At 40.9% G+C, this 13,734-nt stretch overlaps 1 protein-coding gene across 1 annotated transcript in view; it reads left to right on the forward strand.

Moving 5' to 3' along the window:
• The window catches only part of LOC145345017 (uncharacterized), a 101,045-nt gene that overhangs the window by 14,437 nt on the left and 72,874 nt on the right, over positions 1 to 13,734 (forward strand). The window contains exons 6-8 of the mRNA XM_080192521.1: positions 876 to 920; positions 3,156 to 3,176; positions 13,351 to 13,395. Of these exons, the coding sequence (XP_080048647.1) occupies positions 13,389 to 13,395 (7 nt within the window). The 5' untranslated portion in view covers positions 876 to 920; positions 3,156 to 3,176; positions 13,351 to 13,388. The remainder of the gene's footprint in view (positions 1 to 875; positions 921 to 3,155; positions 3,177 to 13,350; positions 13,396 to 13,734) is intronic.

Below are 13,734 nucleotides of genomic sequence, written 5' to 3' on the forward strand. Positions count from 1 at the left end.
TTGTCCACTTTTCCTGTAGTTGGCCATTGTCGTTCCTGCAAATGCAACTGTGGCCACAATGAAAATTCAATTTCTGTTTAATATCAAGGAACAGCCCTTTTTTAGCTGCTGTCTCACGAGATTTCCTGGTCTGAAATTAAGGTGCTTCTGCCCAGGCTTCTAACACCCACTTTTTTTTAACCCTTCAGTACTTTATTTCTAATCAAAAAGTCAATTCAAATTAGGTACAATCACGGTACCCACATAAGAGACAAACAAGATCCAAACTGACAGGATGAGGCATTGCACCCGCTCCTGGTCTTCATCTTAGCCAAAGGACTGAGATGGCTTTAAAAAATTGCATCAGGTAAAGACTTGGTTTTACCTTATTGGCCACCCTGAACTTTTGCTCTACCCTGGCTTAGCCAAACCATGATCACAAGTGCCAACATACACCAAGTGCAATGGGCAGGCCTTGTGCTCTGCCTGATCATGGTTTCACACATTTTCATGCCTGTGTAGTTATTAAAAGGATGAAGACAGCTGGCTTTGCACAATGTATTACTGATCACCTCCTTTTCTGCACATTCTTACCCATGTCTTGAGCTGAGATGTAACATCTATGATTTGCATAGAGGAACAGGAGCTGACAAAGTTTGCTTAATTTATTTAAATTGGCATTGGGATAAATGTTTTCACCTGATCTTTATTTATATTCTTGATCTTGTAGAAGCCACAGAGAGTAAATGGGACCAGCAGCCTTTTTCAAGAGAACATTGCTCCCTCATTATTAACTATTGCATGTACGCAGATGATGTGTTGAAATATGAAACAAAAATAATATTCATAGACAATTAAAATTTTGAATCTAATTGAATTATACATTAAATCTTCAGAGGATGAAACTGTGAAGCAAGTGGAACCGGAAGTTACAAAGAAAGGTATAACTAAACCAATACATATGTTTCTAATTTTGCAGTTTTTCTTCATTAAAATTCCTAAAATATAAAATTACTCAAGAGTCTCTGGGTTTGAATGGATTATTATCAGCACAATTTTACGGGCCTGTTTGCTTCATACAGGTTATGGTTGCTAAACCTTGTGACAGAGCCATAACAGGATTTGCGCTGGTGAGATCTCAGGTTGAGGCCTTCCTGCCCGCTACATGTGATGTGATCAGGTTCAGACCCATACTTGCCACATTCCCCTTAACTCCCCAACTTTCCTTGTCTGAATGGCGCTGTTTAAAGGGAAATCTTTTTGAAATTTTGCATGCATTGTCTTGTGATGCCATTCAAAATTACCTCTTTTACTCAGGACTGCATTCTGTTGACAAAGGAAAGAAATGGTCGTGTCTTTGACATTCGTAAAAAGAAATTCACTTTCGCATTCCTAGTGGGAATGATAGCTTTTTGCCCTCTTGGATGGCCCTGTTTCCTTGCTAATTATTCTGCCTTCACGCAGCTTAGCCCATATTTTGGCACCTGCAGTGTAATAGCCAGTCAGCTGGTTTGCTTGATATCATGAGAAACCCAAGTTCCATGCATTTTCGATAGTTCAATAGTTTATGACAATCGACTTTTTGAGATTCCAGGATTGACCTTTCAATTGAGCTCAACTATTTGGAGACCACTTCAATAAGAGAAAGCTGTACTGACAGCATCCATGTCTTTACCCAGCATTAGTTGTCATTTTGAGTTTGGTAATTGATTGATATTGTGCAGTTACACATTATGGCCACAAATTCATGGCTGTCTTAGCCATGGGTGCAAATTCCATAATGGCCACAAAATCTCACAGAGGGCCAAAAGCAAGATTTGCGCCGTAGAGATTTCAGTTTGGTACCTTCCTTGCCTCTCTACCGATGATATATTCTGCCAGGTTTGCACTGCCAGGGAGGGCCCACTAGGGATCCGCATTGAAAGTGTTCCCCTTATGTGTGGTGGGGGCATGGGGGTGGTTCCCTGATGCTAGCGTGGTGGGGAGTTGGGAGAGAGGGTTGCCCTGATACTTGTGTGGGGTCAGGGATGAGTGTCCCGATGATTGCATGGGGGTGGATTCTCCGTGTCTATGGAGGGTCCTCTGTGTCTGTGGGTGGGGGGTTATTTCCAGCACAAATATGGAAGCCCCAATCTCTGTGGAGCCAATCTTGCCAGCTTTATCAGGGTCTGGAAAAAGTAATGAAAACTCAGCTGTGTATCTGGAAAGATGCATGCCAGCTTTCACTCTGAACCTGACACTCTTAACAGATTTTGGGAAAATTCTGCTCTATACGTACCTCCTGATCAGCACTTGCATTGAAATCAAGAGATAGAGTATGGTGAGAGATATTTAAGTGCATTTGAATCCATGTTGTTGCTTTAGACCATCAACCAGAGTGGGAAGGCTGAATTTTCCTGGCCAGCTATAGATAGGATTGGAGGTGTGGGAATGGAAGATTAGGGGAAAAAGCTGCATTGGGATAGTTCCCTGGCACTTTCTGGTCCCAGGGAAGTTTCCAGGGGTGTATAGGGAATTACATAGGCTGCCCACATCAAGAATGCAGTCAGCCAGTTAAGAGTATTAAGGCCTCACGTAAGGAGATTTTTCAGCTTCACTGTCATTTTGCAACTAGACAGCACATCACATCCAGAGACCACCATTATTTTGGCAAGTTGATGGATCTTTGCAACCAGGGCCCCCTTTTTGGGAGACAAGCATGAAAAATCACAATTGCAGCCCAAACTAGTCCCACAAAGGGCTTTCCACTCTGCTCCCAGGGGCCACACAGCCTTTGGTCCAAATCAGTTTTTAATTCAATTAGTATCATTGCGTTCGTGTTGAGTCACCCACATATTCTCCACCCTACCTTAGCAGTGCCTGCCTCTCGTGGTGGGGCTGCCAAAGTACCAACCCTCCAGCCCTCTGATTGAACAGTGTTAATTAAGCTGGTAAATTAGGGGCTGCCACCTGGAAGGTGCACTTGTAAGTCCGCCTCCACTAAATGTGGGTTTGGCCCCAACATCAGGTTCCCAAACTCTGCAATAAAATCCTGTGCACAATTATTGACATTGTGTTACCACAAAGCTGCTCTGAAACAATATCCCAGATAACGGTCAATTAAAGAAAGAAAAATTGTTCATTATCAAACCTGATCATTTTTACCTTAGATTTTCAACATTTCTTTTCTTCAACAGCAGTAAAGGCAAAAGTAACAAGTGAGTGAATTGTGTGGAGTTTCAATTTTTGCTGTTTGTGCTGAGTTATACAATTGGTGCTGCTGGCTTATACAAAGCAAACTGAGCATGAATTTTCAGTTTACAGGAATGTTATAGAAATTTTCTGATAGCTTTGCTCACTGAATTGATGGTTTGATTTGACACAATTTTTTTTTATTCATATAATAAATACATGTACACAATGCACAGTTTCAAAGTTTCACCAACTACGCTGCAGACCAAATAGACCCAGTGCCTAACTTATCAATTTGTTTTCTCATCTCCTGGGAATTATGTAATAAGGCTTACAAAACAGGCCAGAAGGATCTGCAGCACAGACAAATGCTTAGTGAGAGGGGGTATATCAAAAAAGCGACAGAATCTTACAACTCCATCCTTCACCTGAACATTACATTAGGGGTCTAAATGGTTATAATTTCCCGTGTTCAGACTCCAAGAAGCAGAGTGAAGCAGAAGGCATTGGTTACAATATTGACAATTGTTGCTGTTACATACAGGCGAGAGGTAAAGTGACCTTCTTTATTCTCTCCCCATGTGTCTGTAAGCAGAGGTGTTTTTGATTATTTTTAAAGTATTCTGTGACTTGTTTTCCCAAACCCTCAGTGTGTGATCTAATTTTAAAAATATCATGCAGCAAACTCTCTTTAGGATCAACTGAGAAAGTTGGAATCGGTGGAGTGGATGTTTCCTTCACGGTGAAGTTTAGTGCAGATGAGACCTGGTTGGAGTATGAAAATCCTTAAAATGGATGATGCTGTAGCACAATGCAGTTACATAGAAATATAGAAGAAAGGAGCAGGAGCAGGAGGAGGCCATTTGGCCCTTTGAGCCTGCTCCGCCATCACTATGATCATGGCCAATCATGAAACTCAATAGCCTAATCCTGCTTTTTCCTCATAACCTTTGATCTCATTCACCCCAAGTGCTATATCCAGCCACATCTTGAATATATTCAATGTTTTGGCATGAACTACTTCCTGTTGTAATGAATTCCACAGGCTCACCACTCTGAGTGAAGAAATGTCTCCTCACTTCCATCCTAAATGGTCAACCCTGAATCCTCAGACTGTGGCGTCTGGTTTTCGACTCACCCACCATCCTCCATGCATCTACCCTGTCTAGTCCTGTTAGAATTTTATAAGTCTCTGAGATCCTCCGTCATTCATCTGCACTCCAGTGACAACAATTTTGACCTAGTCAATCCCTCCTCATACATCACTCCTGCCATCCCCGGAATTAGTCTGCACTCCCTCGAAAGCAAGAATATTCTTCCTCAGAAAAGGAGACCAAAACTGCACACAGTACTCTAGGTGTACCCTCACCAAGGCCCTGTATAATTGCAACAACATATCCCTGCTCTTGTATTCGAAATGTCTCGCAATGAAGGCCAACATGCCATTTGTCTTCTTTACCTCCTGTTGCACCTGAATGCTTAACTTTAGTGACTGGTGCACAAGGACACCCAGGTCCCACTGCACACTCCCCTCTCCCAATTTACAGCCATTCAGGTAGTAATCAGCCTTATTGTTTTTGCTTCCAAAGTGAATAACCTCACATTTATTCAAATTGTACTGCGTTTGCCATTTATTTGCCCACTCACCCAACATGTCCAGATCATGCTGAAGGATGTCTGCACCCTCCCACCCAACTTGGTATCATCTGTAAACTTTGAGATGTTACATTTTGTTCCCTCATCCAAATCATTAATATATATTGTGAATAGCTGGGATCCCAGCACCAATCCCTGTGGCACCTTGCTAGTTACTGCCTGCCAATTTGAAAAGCACCCATTATTTCCTATTCTTTATTTCCTCTCTGCCAATCAGTTTTCTATCCAAGTCAATACACTTCCTTTAATCCCATACCTTTAATCTTGCATGATAATCTTTTGTGCAAGACTTTGTCAAATGCTTTCTGAAAGTCCAAATATGCCACATCTACTGGTTCCCCCTCATCAACTCTACTCGTACATCTTCAAAAAATTCCAACAGATTTCAAGCATCATTTCTTCTTCGTAAATTTTCTGTTCTTAGACTGTTTGACAGGTGATGATCAAAGACCTTTAAAACTAACCAGCTGCTTGGTCAGCTGGAGTTCTTTCCATTAATATTATATCAGCGGACTGGGGTTCCTCAGTTCTCAAAAGAATATAGAGTTTTCAAAATAGTCACTGAATTACATAACCTTCTTTCTCCACAATAATTTGAAAAAGGATATCATATATTTTTTTGAGACTGGCTTTGGTTTCAATACTGATAATGTCCCAGCCATTAGCTTTTGAAAGAGTTATCACCCACGTTGAAGTTCTTGTATTGTGAAGCCATTGTCTGAGTGGACCCTCGGACTCTGTTAGAGGAGTAATCTTATCAAAATGCAAATTATTTCCATTGTCCTCTCAATCGTCTTCTTTTGGAAAGGATCTGGACAATTCCAGATATGAAGTCGGTCTGTTAGTCCCCTGGTTTTCTGATTATAATGTTTTTACAATTTAATATGAGATTCCACAATGATAAAATTATGATTATTTTGTTCTTGCAACTTCTGTTGAGAACTTCCAGAATAAAGGAACAGTCCTGTGGTAGCAGCTAGCTTGTTGTGTTCAGCATAGAGTCTGTTTTAAAAATAGCAAAAAATAGTCTGATGTATAGTTTTGATTTCCTTTATGTGTTATTGACATATCAATACATATAACTCCTTTTGACAGTTGCACAAAACTGCCTTTTAAACTTCCAGGCACTTTGAGTTGTTTTGTGCTTATACTGCAAGGCCTTCATAGTACATTTAACTTCCTCATAATTTGTTGGCTCAAATACATAGGTGAGTGCAGGGTAAGATTCCACTTGGTAGGGTTATGCTTCCATCAGTGAAACAGCCCTCCAGCTTAATCCCCAATGACATCCTTTCTTTTGGCACCATGTAAGGTGAAGCCTGATGATTCTGCCCATTCATTCAGTCCTTAATTATCCCGATATTTTCCACTTGGTATATTGAAGATGGACTTTCTTGCCTGATAACACAGGGATTTTCACAACTGAACCCAAGAGAATTAGGTTGGAATGAGTGCAGTTCGGTTCTACAGCGTGAATTTTTGTTTTATTTCTACAGTGCAGAAGGAGGCCATTTGCCCCATTGAGCCTTCACTGACCACAATTCTACCTAAGCCCGAACCCATAACCCCAGCGGCAATCATCTTTTGTTTTGGAGTGTGGGAAGAAACCAGAGCACCGAGAAGAAACACACGTAGACATGGGGAGAGTGTGCATACTCAACACAGTCATCCAGACCAGAATTGAACCCAGGTCTCTGTTGCTGTGGGGCAGTAGTGCTAACCACTGTGTCACCATGGCAGCAACTTCAAACAGGCCTTGCAGCTGATGAATGGTTAAGTTATTCTCACATGAGACTAAGGCTTCCAAAGGTTCATCCATTAATGATGAGAGGACATCTCCCCTTGCGATAATTTCCAAGTCACCCTTAGCTTGCTCAGTTAACCATTAACCATATGTTACTGATACATCGTTTTGGCTTGCCTCATCTGAGGAATTATGGTCTTCCTTCACTAACTGATAAGCAGTACTAGCATGGAGTTTTATTTCCATACCTATATCTTGCAAATGTATGACTATATTCAGGACCTCTTCAGCCTATTTCAATTCTCCCTTGTGTATTTCCTACAGAAACACCTCCACATGTTGTTGGGTCAGCTCTAACTTGATAGATAGTGCAAGCAGGTCAAGGCAATTGATTGTCAATGTGCCTGTATTAAAAATTGACAATTAATAATTGAAATTCATTTCCTTCATCCCCACCTCTTAATTGATTTAGTCAATTGATTATACATCCAGTTCCCACTGAGCATCTGCAATTCAGGGTCATCCAGATTTACCCATCACTGTTGTTTCACTGAGGTAGATATCATTTCTACAAACAAGTAGATGGAAAAATCTAGCACGAGGGGGCATGGCTTTAAACTAAGGGGGGGTAGTTATAGGACAGATGTCAGGGGTGGTTCTTTACCCAGAGGGTGGTGAGGGATTGGAATGCCCTGCCTGCTGCAGTTGTAAATGCGCCTAGTTTGGGGGCGTTTAAGAGGTCTGTGGACAGGTTTATGGACGAAAAGGGATTGGTTTAGGTTAGTGGGTCATTGTTGTTTTTTTTTTAACTGGTCGGCGCAACATCGTGGGCCGAAGGGCCTGTTCTGCGCTGTAATGTTCTATGTTCTATGTTCTAAGTCCTGAGTATTTACTGGGCACTAATCCAGCAGTCCTACATCAGTCAAGTTTAGAATGACTGGGACTAGTTTGCCATGCCAAACTTTCCCGGATAGAATTAGAAGCAACTTGGAATTGGAGCAAGTCTATGGCCTGAATATTTTGCCCATCAGGTACATGTACTTGAACCTGGAAGTGGACACAAAATGTGTTCCCAGCCATGATCAGTCTCAGAGCACAATTTCATGCCAGCTGGCCTATTAATGGCCATCTAGCATGAAACACACAATGTAAAAGGCTGAACACTGCCAGGTTGGCTGAGAAGAGGGCAAGTGCCAAGAACAAATTGTGGCAAATTGTGCGGAGGGTGTGGAGAGTCTGCAGAAGGATCTAGATAGGCTGGGCGAATGGGCCAGGAAATGGCAAATGGAATTTAATGTTGGCAAGTGTGAGGTGGTCCACTTTGGTAGGAAGAATGGTAGGAAGGACTATTACTTACGTGGCGAAAAACTGCAGCAGGCGACGGTGCAGAGGGACCTCGGGGTCCTTGTGCATGAGTCGCAAAAACCCAGCCTGCAAGTGCAGCAGGTGGTCAGGAAGGCGAATGGGATGCTGGCCTTCATAGCGAGGGGGATTGAATATAAAAGTAGGGAGGTCTTGCTGCAGCTGTATAGGGCATTGGTGAGGCCGCAGCTGGAGTACTGTGTGCAGTTTTGGGCGCCGCACCTGCGCAAGGATATTTTGGCCCTGGAGGGAGTGCAGAGGAGGTTTACTAGGCTGATACCGGAGTTGAGGGGGTTGAGCTATGAGGAGAGGCTGAATAAACTAGGCTTGTACTCGTTAGAGTTTAGAAGAATGAGGGGAGATCTCATTGAGACGTATAAGATGATGAATGGGATGGATAGGATAGAGGTGGAAAGACTCTTCCCGCTCAAAAAAGACAGTAGGACTAGGGGGCACAGCCTCAAGATAAAGGGGGGGCGGTTCAGAACGGAGTTGAGGAGGAACTTCTTCACTCAAAGGGTGGTGAATCTCTGGAATTCTCTGCCCGTTGAAGTGGTGGAGGCTGCCTCGCTAAATATTTTTAAGAAGCGGGTTGATGGGTTTTTGATAAGAGAGGGGATTAAGGGTTATGGGGAGAGGGCGGGAAAGTGGAACTGAGCCACGACAGATCAGCCATGATCTTATTGAATGGCGGGGCAGGCTCGAAGGGCCAGATGGCCTACTCCTGCTCCTATTTCTTATGTTCTTATGTTCTTATGTTCTTAACAGGAAAGGCTGCAGGCTGATATATCTAACGAGCTCCTTCAAATGACAGCGTCTGTAGAGTTGTCTCAAGGAGCTGCTAAAAAAATAAATATTAATGTCCCAAGTGTTTAGATAACATAACCAAGCACATATTTCAGTCCCCAGACACATTTGCTATTTTTATTTTTGCCTTGATAGCTCATCTTGCAATGGATCAAGGCTGCAGCTAAAACGTAAAGGCTGCCTGGCCCATCAGCTTGCCCCCTAACTGTAATAGCAGAAGGACCATGAAAAATTGTGTTCAGTTGGCCCTTAATAGGCTAAATTGGCTAATTGATTTTCAGAAACACGCTCTGTCTCTCGCCTGTGCCCACCATCCAAAATATTGCACAAGTCTGTGATGACATCAATACACATGCCTGACAGTATCTTCCACAATTTCATGTGTTCCCCCCCGGCACTCTGATCAATGTAAAGTTCTGGCCTATATGTTGGGCAATTGAGATATATGTGAGAGGTACCGTGGATCTCATGTACCTCCTGCTCTGGGACCCATCTAAATCATCCTTGCTTTGGTTAAGACCCTCACTTGTTTCCAAAATTCCTCCAGTATAATTTATATTCATGTATTTTATTTCTTGCTCAATAAGTGGACCTCATCTCAAACCCTGTCAAAAAGGTGGCTAACTTGGGAGTCCCCTTGCATAGGGCACATATCACACATTCTATGGCCTTCCTTCACCTGATATTTTCTAGCATTCAGTGTCACGTTGCCGAATAATGACACAACAACTATCTTCACTGATTTAAACCTTCCTTCCCAAATATGTCACCACACTTCTATACTGAATATATTTATTCCCTTGACTCCCTTCCAACTCAGGGAATCCCATAGCCACTGTGACAATCCAGGTAAAGGCTATCCACTACAGCCACCTCTACATTTTGGCAATTGTACGAGACAAAAACAATAATGGTTCTTTAGCAGAGTTGAGTAGACTTATTATAATGATTAGATTATAATTATTGACTTTTCATTGCTTCCCTTCCTTCCGATAATCTGGGTGGTGGAGTGAATAGGAGAGTGTATCTGTTGCTGGCCTCTCAATCCAGTCACTAACCCTGACAGGAATCTGCCCTTTAGATGGTGATGATGTACAAAAATTGGCTGCGAAGTTGACAGTAAAGAGAATTGGTGTGGATTCCAGAATTATATTAATGGTTTTGGTGAATTGATGGAAAAGTAGAAAATGGAATTCAATCCAGAGAAGTGGTGAGGTAATGTAGTTTGAGAGGGCAACCAAAGTGAGGGGATGCGCAATGAACAGGAGGATATTGAGATAGCTGGATGAAGTGAGAGGCCTTGGGAGTGCATGTATACAAGTCTTTGAAGGTATCAGTATGGATGAATAAGGTGGAAGATGAAAGTATGTGGAATGCTTTCCTTTATTTGACATGGTATGAAATATAAAAGCAGGAATGTAATGCTGGAAGTATATAAAATGCTGGTTAGGCCATAGCTGAACATATGCATACAATTCTGGTCACATTATGGGAAGGGTATAATTGCTGTTTCCCAATTTTCTGAGCAGCAGCCAAATGCATCTCCTTCAAAATTTTCCATAGGCCTTTTACAAATTAGTCTTTGGTCACCTCCTTGAACTCAGTTTTGGCAAGAGTGGGATCAGCAGATGAGATGGAATTCTGGATTTTCACCCTGTCATCAGATCTTAGGTGAAAAGCCTGTACTCTTTAAGATTCATTAGAATCAGTAGCAGTATCACAAGAGTCGGGGGTAGGATTGTCCCCCAACTCTTTCGTCAGTTTTTCCTTCAGATTTCTGTTCACTTTCACAATTCCTGAGGATTGCAGGAAATGTACCATTTCCCTTTAGCTGCCAATAACATCAAGGCAGCTTACATGACCTATGCTAGTGAAATGCGTTCCCTGGTCCTCTTTCACTAATCTGTTACCTTTGCAAAGGCAGTGTGGTATTTAAACAGAATGGTCTCTATCCATTTGGAGATGACATTGACCAACGTCAAACAGAAGTTATTACCCTGGAATGTAATGGACAGTGATCCAATAAAATCAATTTGTAATTGTGAAGTTCAGGTTTTTCACTAATCGATCCAATCTTCTCCCAAATGGGGCAACCTCTGCTTCCTCTCTTTCATATTTAGTCACTTCTGGTCCCCAGTATCTGACACCTGTTTGTCCATTTGCTAATGCATGATCTTTGTTCTGTACGCTTCTAGCCCACTTATCTACTTTAAGCAATGTTAAAATAGCATCCTCCCCTCTTTCACTGTTATGTCCATAGCATAGGGACCTTCAATTAGGGTTCCTTGCATTTTAGTTTTAAAATCAACAGTAACATCATGTCCTTGATTTATGGATTATTTAAATCTGTGGGCAAAGGATCACTACTGTTGGTCTCTTTCCCTGAGTGCTTGCTACTATTATTGCTGACTGAAATGGATCCCACAGATTACCCTTGGCTACCCCTAGTTCATCAGCCTTCCCATAATGGCTCTGTCTTGGAATGCCTTGTTAATATAATGGTGATCCTTCTTTTCTTTCATGCCATCGATAATTGCAGTCAACTATAGGGCTGTAGGCAAAAGCTGTCCATCTGCCACCTTAAACCCTTAAAGGTTTCAGTTGGTTAAGAATTCAATACGAGTTACAAGTGAACATTTTTTTTTACAGCATCTAGTATAAAGTCACTGAAATCCTGTGGAGTGGGTTAGCATATACACCAGTTTTTGAATTAAATCATCCATGATCTTCAACTGGATGCGGATTGGTTGTGTTCCATTGGGTTAGCCATTTAAGGACCTCTTCTTGACCCACTGATTTCAGGTTTCAATTAGCCTGCACTAATTTCAGCCAGTTTGTTGTGATCTCCTGTTATAATTAATTTAAATTGTCTGACTCAATTCAACAGTATCATTGCAATCAACAAGCATTAATGTAATTAGCAAGTAATACACAAATCCCGTTTCCACTTAACAAACTCTGCTCTGAACTCATAATCAGTCCTTTAACCCTTTCCTTACGATGCTTTAGTCCAATATGTCACTTTAGTTAGCATTTTATAGAAAAAACTGGACTGTAGTCTATTCTCTCTCACCTTAACCTCCTCACCTAGACTAAATTTAATATATCCAATCTTTATTTTTGAAATTAAAAAATGTTGCATTGTGTCTTGTATATATGAATAGTGATCTCATGGAACTCATGATAAAAATTAAGCTTGTGGATCAGCATGATGAATTTTCAGTGTGTTGCAATTCATTATGGCGATAGATGATAGTTAAAAGGAGACTTCACTGTGAATAACACCAGTATTACAATAATATGGAAATTGTATTAATTACATTCTGATCCAAATTGTGTACTCCTTGAGTGAACTGTATTTCCGGTTCCAACTTTATCCCACAAAAACTGTAACATGATTAACGATCTCACCTGCTAAGGTTAAATCTTTAGAGTTTGCTCTCTGTTCACACTTTTCAACATTTGAAGTTAGATGTGAGTTATTGCTGCTACCACGAACAGTTGCACTCTCGTGTACTGACAGTAAATGACCTGGTACAAATATTTGCCCATGTTTTGTGTGCTAACTCACAAAAATGTTACAGTTCAGATTTCTTGTCAACTGCCTCCCAGAATAAAATATAATATCCAAATATCAAATATATATTTTTAATTCTTCCTCATACAAAGTTTCATCTATGTCCTACAGATATGGGAAACTCCATTTACTCAGTTACTTCTCTTCAAGTAGAACACTGGTGTTCTTTAATAGAAAAACAAAATATGTGGATGCTGGAATCCGAAATAAAAACAGAAAGTGCTGGAAAATCTCAGGTCTGACATCATGTGTGGAGCAAGAATAAAGCCAACGTTTTGAGTCTGGATGACTCTTCATTAAAGCTGGTCTGCTTTATGTTCACTATTTTCTCCCAAGTAAATCATCTTTGTTGCATCTTCTGCTTTAGGTTATTCTCATTAATGGGAAGCTTCCCAATGTTCCTTCTTCCAGACACCTTTGGTTGTACACAATTTTGGATATCTTCCTTGTAGTTGGCCACAGTTCCTCTCTGCAAATTTAACTTCTGCCACAATGAAAATGTATCTTCTTTTTACTCAACTAACAGCCCTTGAAGAGCTGTTGCCTCATCTGACCAAATGAACTAAAGCAAATTCTTGTTGCTGCCCAGGTTCTCAGTACCTGTTTTTCATATATAGGAAACTAATTAATTTGAAGATGATACACTGGGGAGGCAGGGTTGCTAGCTTTGCAAAACTCAATGAAGCCTGCATTCTTTTCTATTTACACAGGCTTACCTGTGCCAGGAGCTGACTTGTACCATCTGTGGTTTGTAGCTGTTGAGAAGGATCTAGCCATGGTCAAGCAGTGAGGGTAAAAATAGTGTTGGAGATTAAATAACTTCACCTGACCTTTTCTTGTATGTAGTTAGGAGACTCACATCTAGATTCATTGCTGTTGGAAAATTTTACCTACAACCATTTTTGGATTCCCTACCCAAACCAGAATGTAATGAGACACAAATCAATGTTGTATTAATTATTGCATGTTGACTGTGCATCAAATGAAACTAATAACTGAAACTAATGTATAATATGAAATAATTAATTTTGAACCTAATTTTGCAAATGTTTAGAGGCAGATACTGTGAAGCAAGCGAAACCAAAATCTACAATGAAAGGTAACACAAAAAATTCAATAATTAGATATTTGGACCTGTTGCTAGCCTTTCTTCCAATACCAAATGGCTAAAAGAGATGTTTGGGGCATGAAAGGTTTACTCGATATAGCATCCTGTCCTCCAATTTTTGACAACTCTTGACAATGGGAAAAAAACAGAGATGAGTCCGGATGAAAGCTGCACAGAACAAGCTTGTAAATATCATTTACAAATGTTGTAATACTAAAGCCAATAGCAAAGTCTAATTAAGGTAATCAACAAAATAATGTACAAATTAAAATCTGACAAGTTTACTGCTTGAACACTTTGTATGCCAACTTGAGCATTAATGATTATCTT

This window comes from Carcharhinus amblyrhynchos, chromosome 7, assembly GCF_965287045.1.
Source record: "Carcharhinus amblyrhynchos chromosome 7, sCarAmb.v2.hapA, whole genome shotgun sequence".
Lineage (NCBI taxonomy): Eukaryota > Metazoa > Chordata > Chondrichthyes > Carcharhiniformes > Carcharhinidae > Carcharhinus > Carcharhinus amblyrhynchos.